General features: G+C 43.4%; 1 protein-coding gene across 6 annotated transcripts in view; it reads left to right on the top strand.

Annotated features, from left to right (window-relative positions):
- LIN9 (lin-9 DREAM MuvB core complex component) overlaps positions 1-12,268 on the top strand; it is a 41,919-nt gene continuing 29,651 nt past the window's right edge. The window contains exons 1-7 of one of the 6 annotated variants that reach the window (XM_053913188.1): positions 46-117; positions 4,934-5,015; positions 6,233-6,434; positions 6,909-6,941; positions 8,567-8,661; positions 9,874-9,924; positions 10,591-10,695. In XM_053913188.1, the coding sequence (XP_053769163.1) occupies positions 9,919-9,924; positions 10,591-10,695 (111 nt within the window). In that variant the 5' untranslated portion in view covers positions 46-117; positions 4,934-5,015; positions 6,233-6,434; ... (1 more) ...; positions 8,567-8,661; positions 9,874-9,918. Of the gene's footprint in view, positions 118-4,933; positions 5,016-6,232; positions 6,435-6,908; positions 6,942-8,566; positions 8,662-9,873; positions 9,925-10,590; positions 10,696-11,190; positions 11,272-12,268 lie in introns of those variants that run through there. The other 5 variants (XM_053913186.1, XM_053913187.1, XM_053913189.1 and 2 more) reach the window with 5 other exon arrangements.

The following is a 12,268-nucleotide window of genomic DNA, read 5'->3' as shown; positions in this document are numbered from 1 at the left end:
ATTCGAACCTCCCTCGCAAAGACAGTCTCCGCCCCACAATGCACCGCGGCGGGCAGCCTTTGAAAAAGCGGCGCGGCTCGTTCAAGATGGCGGAGCTCGACCAGTTGCCTGACGAGAGTGAGTAGCACATCAAAGCACCCCCCGCTTCCCGCCGGCTGCTTGCCGCCGGGCGGCACCGGCCGGGACGGGCGGCCGTGCCCTCTGCCGGGCAAGTGGGCCGACTGCCAGCCCCGCCGTGGCCCCCTAGGCGTCCCGCCCCGGTGTTGCCGCCGCGTCGCCGCCTTTGTTATGGTGTCTGTGTGTTGGTTTCTGAGGTTGTGGGAGCGCCAGGGCCGGAACTGAAAGCCCGGGGGCCCAGCCCGTGCGGGGCGGAGGCGGTGGCTTGCTCCCCGGGCCCGATGCCGGCCCCGGGCCGAGGTGGGGGGCGAGGGGCCCCCGGCCGCGGGAACTGTCCTCGCTGCCGGCACCGCTCGCCGAGCGCGCAGAGCCGCCCGGCGCGTTATGTAACCCGCCTGTCCCGGGGCCGGGAAGGGCTCGGGCTGCGGACGGTGGGCACAGCCCCTTCTTGTCGCCGCAGCGTCCGACCTCGTCCTGTCACGGCCCCTGCCCCTACGGGCACTTGCGATCCCCACGGTGCCCCCCGCCCGCGGGCGTCCAGCCCTGGAAGTGTTTCCGTGTCAGAGGGCTGGCCCCTTCCCCTGGGACCACAGGTGGCCGCGGACCTCGCCCGCGATACCGCAGACGCGGGTCGCAAGTGTGCGGGGGGGGCCCCCATCCCACCGACTTTCTTCCGTGCGAGCGTCTTCGGACTCGCGGGGACGCCTTTACCCACGGACGCGGCCGGCCCGGCGCGCGCCCGCCGTGCCTTCCGGACACGCACCCCGCGCGTGGCCTCGCCTCGCGTGCGGGCTCGCCCCGCCACCTCGCACCTGTACGCTCACCTGTGCTGAGCAAGGAGCAGCACTGGCTCCGCGGTCCAGCGCGGGGGAGCTTTCCCGGACTGTAATTTTCCCTGTTGTGGAAAGGACACAGAAGAGGCGAGTCATTTCGCTAACGACACGGAGGTCCTGACCCCCGCTGCTCACTGTTCGGTGCGTGCAGTTCTGTCCTGTCTGAGAGCCTCAGTGTCCCAAACGCAAAAGGCTCACGGTGAAGGCTTATCCGGGCAAGAGGCAGACAGACGCTTGCAAAGTGAAAGCCAGTTCGGTTTGCGTTGGGATAGACTCTTCGTGTGCTATAAAGTGAAAATAAAAGTTCAGTCGCCGGGCTGGTGAAAAGTTGCATTCAGAGGGTTCACGTCTTTACCTTTGCTCCGGGCCAGCGCTGCGTCCCAGGGGGGCTTCCCCCGTGAAGGGGGTGTTCTGTTTGGCCACCCCCGCGCCGCTGGCCGGAGTGACCGAGAAACCGAATCTTCCGTTTTATTTAATTTTCGTTCATTTGACTGTAGGTCGTCGCTCGTGGCTGGTGGCTGCTGCATTGGATGGGGCACCACTGTAGAGCATCCAGGGATTTTCTTGGCTCTCGGTCGGAGCAGACAGTGGGTTGTGATTTAGGGTGCTCCGGGGTAAGGGTGGGCCTGCTGAGCACAGTGTATTTGTCACCTGAAGATCCTTGCCATCTTTACCACTGATGTGTCATCACTTCTTAGGCGTCACAGCCACCAGCGCCGTCTCTCGGTTACTGTAGTCATCCTGCTGGACGGAGAGCTGTGCCAAGTGGTTTTCCTACAGCTGTCATCTGGAACCTTCGCTCGTCGTTCAGCGGTCAGCGAGGACTCACCGTGGATCTTCGTAGGGACTTGGGGCTCATAGTAGGGTTAACTCCAGCTGCACTCTCAGATTGCGCGGCATCACCTGTGCTACTTTGTGGCGTCTCTGGTACGCTGGTGGGGGGCGTGCGTGCGTGCGTGGCGTGCATCTTGTTCCCTAGACCACAGCTTGTTGAAAGCAGGGACCGCCGTACCTGGTTGTCATAGTGTCACACATCAGAGACACGTGAACACTGGGCTGACATGGGATTGAATGTAGGGGAAGAGGCATTGTTAATGCAGCTGGAGCTGAGTCTTGAAAAGGGATGCAGGAAATAGCAATGTGTTTCTTTGCCAGTTTTAGTCAAGGGGAACCACTAATAAATTTGCCAATAGCTGGTGTGATATCATCAGTGTTAAAAGCTGCCGTTTATTGAGTACTTAGTATAAACCAGCTGCTGTACAAAACATATGATATGCGTTTGCTCACTTAATGCTTGTTTCAGTTGAGGTAAGTACTCTTGCTAGCTTAATGTTGTATACGAGGAGACTGAGGCTGTCTTCAGCCCAGATCTTTCCCCCGAGCTCCTGTTCTTGATATCTCTTGCCTGTTTCACCTCTCTTAGCTGCCTGGGGCCCCTCAGACTCCTTCCCAGGACAGAGATACTTTCAGTGGTTCTCGTCTGGATGAATGGCTTCCCTGTGCATTCAGCTGAAACCTAGAGGTTACATTCAGAACTTCCCCCTTTTCTACTTTCCGTATTAAAGGCTTTACTAAGTCTTGTAACTTCTACCTTCCAAAAAAAAAAAATCCACCTGCTTCTCACCCTAGCCCACGGTGACTGACAGCATCTCTTCCTTGACCCAGTCACTTCAGCCTCTCAAAATCCACCGGCTCACCCCCACCACCCCACCTCGGCCCACAGAGTGATCCTTATAAAAACATATATTTATGTAAGTATTAAAAATATGTGTATATGAGTAAACATATACTTGTATATATTTACATACTCACATATAATGTCGTCCTACTGCTTTAGACACTTGAGTAGCTATAAGACCCTTCGTGGTCTGGCCACTCCCCACCTCTCCGGCTTCATTTTATGCCACTCTTCCTCTTATTCCATCCATTTGAGCTAAAGTGGATCTTTTTCATTTCCTATACTCACCGGGCTTTCTTTTTTTACCTTTTTTTTGCAGGGCCTTTGCGCATGCTCTTCTCTCTGCTTGGAGTGTTCTTCCTTCCCCTCACTTCTGGTTACCTTCTGCTTATCCTTTAGATCCCAGCTGTTTTCTGTCCTCCCTGACAAAGATTACGTCTTCTTATTAAGTCTTTGCATACCACTGTGTAACTTCTAAGTGGCAGCTGTCACAGTTGCAGCTTCACATTTGTGAATGTAGTTGGACAACTTGGGTTAGGGTACAGTACTGTTTTTCTTCATGTGTGCGTTCCAATCCTGTGTGTAACACCAGGCCTCTCTGACCTTTTTTCATACCATTTGCCCCTCCATAGCTACTCCCCAAGCTCCATGGCCTCCCTCCCTCCCTCCCTTCCTTGAATATGCTAAACTTTCTATTTCAGGGCCTTCTTACCTACTGTTCTGCGCAGACTCATTGATTTGACCTCCTGCTCTCTCATGGCTGGTCCCTCAGATGTTCACTCCTCAGAAAAGCCTTCCCTAACTACCCTGTGTGAAGTGACTTCCCACGCTGAGATCACCTTCCTTTATAACAACTGCCACGAGGGTGGCTATTTTATGTGCTTATTTACTGTGTCTCTTCCTAGAATGTGTCTCTTCCCACCGGAGAGCAGAGTCGTTATCTTTTCCTTTTGCTAACCTGGGTCTTGAAACAGCTCTGTGTCAGGTGCTCAGTGAGTGTGTGTTCAATGAATGAATGAACACACCCAGTTAGCAGGTTTCTAACTTGACGTCACCTGCCTGTAAAGTCCATGTTCTTTTTTTTTTTTTTAATTTATTTTTAGACATAGGGGGAGGGAGAAAGAGAGGGAGAGGAGCATCAGTGTATGGTTGCCTCTTGCATGTCCCTGTCTGGGGACCTAGCCCGCAACCCAGGCATGTGCCCTGACTGAGAATCAAACCGGTGGCCCTTTGGTTTGCAGGCCGGTACTCAATCCACTGAACCACACCAGCCAGGGCTGAAATCCATGTTCTTAATCTAATAGATTTCTTTTAATTGATCAAAGTAATGCTAATAGCATAATATAAAAATTAGCCATGTGCTAATGTGCACTGTTTTCTAAGCACTTTTACATGTATAAATTAATTCCCATTTTACAAATGACGAATCAGCACAGAGAGGTTAAGTAACTTGCTTAAGGTAACAAAGCAAGAATGTGACAAAGCCAAGACTGCTAGTCTCCATCTGTGCTCTCAACCACTGTGCAACACCATCTCTCAAAAACGGAGAAAGGTTAAAAGTGGTGGGTCAGAGTCCCCAAGATGTAGCTCCTGTCTTCATGGGGCAGGGATGGAGATCCTTGCTGCTCACCCCTCTTCCTTCAGATGTCTGCTCAAACGTCATTTTTTAGAGAACCTAATCACGAGCACTTTGTAGAAAAATAGTCTTTCCGCCCCAATCTCACCCCACCTTCTCTGTTCTTATTATCCTGCAGTATTTTTCTTCAGGTGGTATTTGTTTGTCTCCCCTCACTAGACCATACATTCTGCCTTCGGCTGTGTTGCACGCGGTATTCTCCCAGGTGCCGCCGGCAGGGGCTGGGGGGCCTCCGGCAGCCCGTGGTACTCGGCACACGAGTGCACTATTACTGCTGCGTCTCCAGTGAGCCGAAGTTCTCGTGGTAGCCACGTGGGTGTGTGTCGTCTACTGCTGCTGCTTCCCAGTCGTGTTGTGTCACTGGTTTTTTGGTGAGACTTCACAGCATTTCTCCCTGACTGCTTTCCCCACAACGTTCCTGCCTTTGGTCATTGAACTTCAGCTTGCCAAACAGAAGCTCTTGCGTTGTCCTGTTAACCATTCTCCACATCCAGGAAGAGAGTAGAGTGAAAGCAACAGTGGCTTTGATGTTGATGGGTTGTCTGTTATTCTATAAGCCGCTCGGACCGCCCTGTGGAGGAAAAGTCAATTGAGGTTTAAGGATCTGAAATGCATAAAAATGTTTCATAGCCAGAACTGCAGTACTTTCTCTGTTGCTTTTCATTTAAGGTCTGTTGTCCATTTATGAGTTGTAACTCTGCTGCTTTTGTTAAACACCAAGGAGAATTCATCTTTCTTCACTGATTTATATGTAAGTTCATGTTCTTCTTTATCCCCTGAGATCATCCTGTATTTATTGATTTTTATGTGTGTAGTGTCATGATGGACTGGCTCCTTAAAGATATTTACTCACATTTTGAACATGCCATTTAAAAATTTGTCTTTTCTCAATGCAAGTAGCTGACCACGTTTCAAATAACTTCACTATTGCCTGATCTTAGATTATAGTCTTTCAAACATAAATGGATATCACAGTAACTGAGATGAGAAGTAGCTGGTTGTGGCTCAGTGGGCTGAGTACCAGCCTGCGAACTAAAAGGACACCGGTTCAATTCCCAGTCAGAGCACATGCCTGGGTTGCAGGCCAGGTCCTCAGTTGGAGGCATGCAAGAGTCAACTGATTGATGTTTCTCTCTCTCGTTCCTCTCTCTATAAAAATAAAAAGTAGCTGTCCATGGCTGGTGTAGCTCAGTGGATTGAGCACAGACCTGTGAATAAAAGGTTGCCAGTTCAATTCCCAGTCAGGGCACATGCCCCGGTTGCAGCCAGTTCCCCAGCAGGGGGTGCGAGAGAGACAACCACACATTAATGCTTCTCTCCCTCTCTTTCTCTTTCCCTTCCCCAATCTCTAAACTAAATAAATAAAAATCTTTATTTTAAAGTAGCTGGTTATAAAGTAAAATAAATTTGAAAACAAGTAAAGATAAATAATTTGACTATAGTAAAAGAAAAACAAAAGGTGTTCGAAACAGTTTTTAAAAATTTATTTACTGAGTTGAGAGAAATGGGGGAATGGGGGGGGAGAGACATTGATTGTTGTTCCACTTATGTATGCATTCATTGGTTAATTCCTATATGTGTCCTGACCGGGTATCGAACCTACAACCTTGGCGTATCAGGACAATGCTCTAACGAACGCAGCTATCCGGCCAGGACTAAACAGTGTTTTAAATTTAAAAGAAAATTTGCTCATGTATAATTCTATGAATAATTTCTCTTTTGTAGCATAGAAAGGTTTTTTTTTCTGTTAATTTCTCTTTAAAATTGCGATATAACTGACATGACATTATATTGTTTTAGGTGTACAATACAAGTGTCCCATATAAATGACAGAGATCACCCTTTATTATTTTTAGAGTGACTTGGACTTTTTTGCAACTCACGTACACAATCTAGAGGTTTTCAATTTAAAATCTTTCCTCTTTCCTAAAAACTTCTATTGAATCTCCTACTTCCCCTCACCTGTAGATCCTATCCTTTATTCACACCAGTGGCCCCGCGTTTCCCAGAGCGAGCCTGAGGGTTACCTGCAACAGGATCCCCGGAGGACCTTTATTAGTTGTACCTATTCTGAGTGTTTGAGGAGCTTCCTGGTGATTAGTCAGTGATCCCCTCCACCTTGATGCCAGTCCCTCCTGCCTGTTCTGAACGTCTTCTGCCGCTTGGATCTGTAAGTGTTGTACACGTCTGCATTCTAGACATGCAGGGGACTTACTGCCGGCTAGGACAGGGCCTGGGTCATTTCTGTCTTCTCCACCCTATTACCACTTCTGAATTTTGCCTCAGTAAATCCTGGTTCCCTTTCTCTCTTCCTTCTCCAACACCAGCACACTTCTGGATGAGGATCCAAAATTGCTTCTGTCCGTAGTCTTCCTCTTTCCTCTCTTTCTACACTTTTCTCCCTAGGAAAGGTCTCCATTTCTCACAACTTCAGTAGGATTTCCAACTGTCTGTCCAGTTCTTCTTTACCTCATCTGAGTTCTGGTCTGTAGCTTAAATTGTCTACTAGTTATTTCTGATTACACGTCCCACCCTCACTTCAAAGTCAGTGTTGCTAAAACTAAATAGATCATCTTTACCCCCAAACCAAGTTCTTTTTCTGTCACTTTGATTGTGAAATAATATGGATTTGTTTTCATTGCAGGCTCTTCAGCAAAAGCCCTCGTCAGTTTAAAAGGTAAGATGCATAGCATGACTCTGTAGGTGTGGCACACACTAGAAATTTCAGTCATCGAGTTAATTCGGATGTAGCGTTTCTTTTTCTGTTACGACATTATAGCTTTTAATTATTGGTTTTCACTGATGATAACTTTAAATTCATATGCTGCTACATGAAAATTGGTCCTTGGTTGTTAGAATTACTAAGAAAATTTTTCCCTAGAATTACTGATTAAAGAACTTTCTTACTAGATTGAAAACATCTCTTTTTTTAAACATTTCTTAAATAATTGTTCTGACCTGTGTTTTTGCATAATAGTTTATTTAAGAATCTTGCTTTCTCAGTAATAATGCAAGTCTCTTAAGAATAAAAGAATGATAGTAATTTTCTTTTTAAGAGAAAAAGATGTTCCTTGGTCTTGCTATTTTGTTATGTAAGTAGTATTAATTAGACCAAACCCTGTTAATATAGTTCATTTTTAAATTTACCTTGAGCAATATTCTACTGGGTAAGAACATTTGGAACCAAGCTAGAAACTCTAATGTTCATTAGTACTTTTACTTTTAAAACTATTTTGTTCCACTTTGAGTTGGTGACTTACCAGATTCAATCCTTCTGGCTTGAGAACACTTGTCTTCCAGTTACCCTAACTTATTTGCCTACCAAAATCAACACCATCCCACCTCTTTTTTAAAAAAAGATCTTATTTATTTATCTTTAGAGAAAAGGGAAAGGAGGGAGGAAGAGGGAGAGAAACATCAATGTGTGGTTGCCTCTCGTGCACCCCCTACTGGGGACCTGCCCCACAACCCAGGTATGTGTCCTGACTGGGAATCAAACCGGTGACCCTTTGGTTCGCAGGCTGGCACTCAATCCACTGAGCCGCACCAGCCAGGGCTGCCTCTTTTCTTTTGTACTTATTAAAATAAACATTTGAAAAGCATTTCATTATTTTCCCTCAATATTAAAATCATTTTCTTCAAAAAAATATTTAAGTGATATAAATTTCTAATAGAAAAAATTAGAAAATGCTGATATGCAGCTAGAAGGAAATGAAACTAACTATATTTGCCTATGTCTCTCTCTGTATAAACATGTCCTTTTTGTAGAAATTAAACTCATCCTTTTCATAATATGTCTAGTCACTTGTTCGAAGTTTTTCTGGTTTCATACAACTCAAGACATTTCTTTAAATTAAGGAAAACAGAAATGCCACACATTTCATTTTTTGATATCAAGGGTTTTAGATATGGAAGCAGAAAACATTTAGATATAAGCTTTAAATTTAAGGTTAGAAGACGCTTTTTTCATTGCCCTGTTTTCAGTTAGATTGTACTTATGAGATGGTTCTCGGAAAATTAAAATGGAGGAATTATTAAAAACCAAAAAGAAAGAAGCCACACGTTTTAATAAAAAAAGTTTAATATTTTCAAGATACATTGCCTTCCCGAATTATTTAGAGTTTGACAGAAAAAAGAAAAAGAATTTTCATTTGTAATTAACTAAAATTATTACGGTCAGTGTATTTTTTTCATATTGGTAAATATTTCCATATATATTGCTGTTATTAAAAAGGCAGTGTTCACAGTATGAAATCCTTTGAACTCAACCTAAATCTTATTAGTAATAATTATTTATTACAGAGGGAAGCTTATCTAACACATGGAATGAAAAGTTCAGTTCTTTACAAAAAACACCTGTTTGGAAAGGCAGGAATACAGGCTCTGCTGTGGAAATGGTAAGGAATCAGTTCTTCTCACACTTTAGAGTATGAACCAGACTGTCTGTATTATTGTCGTGTGCAAGTGTTTATAGCACGGTAAACATTGTTCACAGTTTTCCGCCAACCTCAAGCACTTGAATCTTTTTCTTTTTTATTGATTGATTTGAGAAGGAGAGGGAGAAACATCACATTTGTTGTTCCACTTATTTATGTGCTCATTGGTTGCTTCTTGTATGTGCCCTGACCAGGGATTGAATCTGCAACCTTGGCATGTTGGGATGATGCTCCAACCAACTGAGCTACCCAGCCAAGGCAAGCATTTGAGTCTTTAAGGGTCTGTGAGCAGTATATGATCATGTATAGATAAATAATCTGTAGTCTGCGATAATTTGGTCATTATTAAGCATTTGTAGTTTTTTTTTTTTAAATAGGCAGAAACAGAGAAAAACTCCAACAACCCAAAATCATACTATTATTAGGTACTAAAAATTTTACATGGTTCTGGTCCCTACAAAAAGATATATAAATAAGTGGTAAGATAATAAAATCTTTTTTTTAAATATCTCTGTCTCCTTCCTCTAAAAACAAAAGATTTTATTTATTTATTTATTTTTAGAGAGGGGAAGGGAGGGAGAAAGAGAAGGAGAGAAACATCAATGTGCAAGAGATACATTGATCGGCTGCCTCTCCCATGCCCACAACTGGGGTCCTGGCCCACAACCCAGGCATGTGACCTGACTAGGAATTGAACCAGTGACCTTTCAGTTCGCAGGCCAGCACTCAGTCCACTGAGCCATCCCAGCAAGGACAAGATAAAATCTTGTGTAGGTCAATGGCGGGTACATTTAGGGGTGGGAAGTAGAGATGAACATAAAGTTCGCAGGACTAATGATTTGGGGCATCTCTGCTCCTCCCCTGCCCTCTTAGGTAACCATGAGGCTTTAGGGATCATTCATGACACAGGTCCGGAGCTGGGGTAGACAGCAGTGGACACAGTAACCTGGGCATCTGGCCACAGTTAATATGCAGGACTTTCTACACTCTATCAATTCAATCGCCATCATTCTCTTCCTCCTCTCAGCAGGGGAGGGAGGTACTTCCTGTCAGGGCTATGGAGTGTTGAGACTCTCTGCAGATTTAATTTCAAGGACCATACCTCTAACCTTGACCCAACTGGATGCTGTCCATATGTTGCTAGCCCTCTGTACCTGCCTCCCTTCCAACTAGGTATGAAGCTCTCTCTTGAATAGTGGAAGAAGGATTTGAAAAAGGATGCAGGTACTATTGGGATATTATTTCTGTCCTTTATTAATGAGACCTCTGAACCTAGAATGGGCCATAAAATTTTTCATATTATAGACCCTTAAGTATATGATGTACTTTGGGTACTTAAATTTTTTTTTTAGTTCTACAGGCATTTATCAAGTATCTGTTATGGGTATCTTGTATTTTTATTTACAAATAGAAATTCAGTTAACAATTTTTGACAGCAGATCTAGTGTAATACTATATACATTTAGATCTACCCTCTAGAATCATCTAGTAACTTTGCCCCAGACCAGCCCTATGCTAAAGGCGTATTACGTGATACACCCAGCTGGTGTTAATCCAAACACCAACATAACAAGAACTGGAATTTCCAGAATTTATTTTCCTATCTTCATTCCAGGCTGCCAGTGTACTAAAGAGATTTGAATTCTAATTTTAATCATCTGCTAGGTGTTTTACTTGTAAACCAATTGTATAAACATTTATCTTATTACTCTTTAAATCTAAGATCATTTGTATTTGACCTTGCATACTTTGTATTACCCATACTTCATCCTTCTGTAGTGCTTGCTGATAATCCAGAATTAGCTGTATTCTCCAAGTACAGAATTATATTTTGGAATAAAAAAGGGAAATGTTCAGTCTTTTCATGTAATAAAAAAATTTCTATCATAGCCTTTCAGAAATTCAAAACGAAGTCGACTCTTTTCTGATGAAGATGATAGGCAAATAAATACAAGATCACCTAAAAGAAACCAGAGAGTTGCAATGGTTCCGCAGGTATGTGTGTGCTGACATTTTGTTTCACGTGAGAGGAAGTAAGCAATTGCTCAGCGCAATAAAGTTTATGTTAATTCTGTTACATTTTGAGTAACAAGTTCTTTTCTTTAAATCAGTGCTCCAGCTCAGCCCCTATTTTAGGTACCTAGAAAAGACCATTTCTACTCTGGTTTCAAGTGCATCTTGAAACCAGAGTACAAAGCCAGTCCTCAGTCTTACACACTTTTCTTTTAAGCATGGAGATAGTGGACCTTAAGCAAATGGATTTGACAGTATGGAATCAGTTCGGAGTTTGGCATGGAGAAAATATATAGCATGAAATTATATCTCCTTTTTCATTTTTGGCATCTTTTAAAAAATTTTAGTGGATATGTAAGAAAGGAATGAATGAAAATTGGATAAGGAAGTATTAAAGAATAATGTAATTTTTCTCATCAAATTTATAATTTTTGGTATAGTTATTTTCTACTTCCCTGTCATTTTTTTCCCCAAAAGTGTTATAAGATTTTCCAGTAGGATGGGCCATAGTAGAGGTGATTTTTCTCAACCAAGGATTGGGCATCAAAGGAATTAAAGGTATGACTAGCAATTGACCTACCCCGCCCCCCGGGAAAAAAACCCTAAAAAGTCTTACATACCTTTATGATAATTACAAATAGTAAAATATGTTCATGTTCTGTAAAATAAACAAAAATGTATTTTGAACTTTTTTTAATATCAAGGACAAATGTACATAAGCCTCTAAAATTCAGTTAAAAAATTGAAACTAATACATAATGTGCATTGTTTGACTCGGTAGGTGTTGGATACAAGGTTACATGAATATAAGAAATAATTAAGTAACTTATATTAACTTTAGTAGAGCTTTGTTATTAGTATAATTTGAATGACTTAACTCTACTCTTTAGTTCTTAAAAATTTCTAAATGTGGATTTTTTTTTAATTTCTTTTTTTCCCCTCCAGCTATTTATTAGGAAAATTTCCAAGCATACAGAAAGCTCCAGTCTCTATGACTGTAAAACCAGCCTGCCCCGACTCCATCCACTGCCTTTCTCTCCAGGCACATCATTCCTGCTAGGACTGTTTTTCAGAGCCCTTCCTACTTCTGAGCATAATACGAGACTGCTAGAGTTCCCTTGTTTCCAGCCTTAACATGCCTAGTTCTTTCAGTCTTCATTTACATGATATGGCTTGTTCCCTTCCCCTCCTAATCACACCCTCTGAATTCTTGTATTCTGTCTGTGTTTCTTTTTTATTTTATTTTATCCACCCGAGGACATTTTTTATTGCTTTTGGAGAGAGGGAAAGGGATAGAGGGGAATACCAATGTGAGAGAGAAAATGGGAAGATCAAACTACAGCCTAGCCATGTGCCCTGACTGGAAATCGAACCTGCAACCCTTTGGCTACAGGACATGCTCCAGCCAACGGAGCTACACCGGCCAGGGCTGTCTGTGTTTCTAAAAAGAGCACTGTCCAAAGCTGAAAAATTATAAAAACCAACTTTTATTGAGCTCTTAGTACACAGACCTTGTTCTAAGCACTCTTGTATTACTTTGATTTAATCTTCAGCA

The sequence above is a fragment of the Desmodus rotundus genome, chromosome 10, assembly GCF_022682495.2.
Source record: "Desmodus rotundus isolate HL8 chromosome 10, HLdesRot8A.1, whole genome shotgun sequence".
Classification (NCBI taxonomy): Eukaryota; Metazoa; Chordata; class Mammalia; order Chiroptera; family Phyllostomidae; genus Desmodus; species Desmodus rotundus.
Note: the sequence above shows the minus strand (reverse complement) of the source record. Positions and strands in the feature narration are given on the sequence as shown.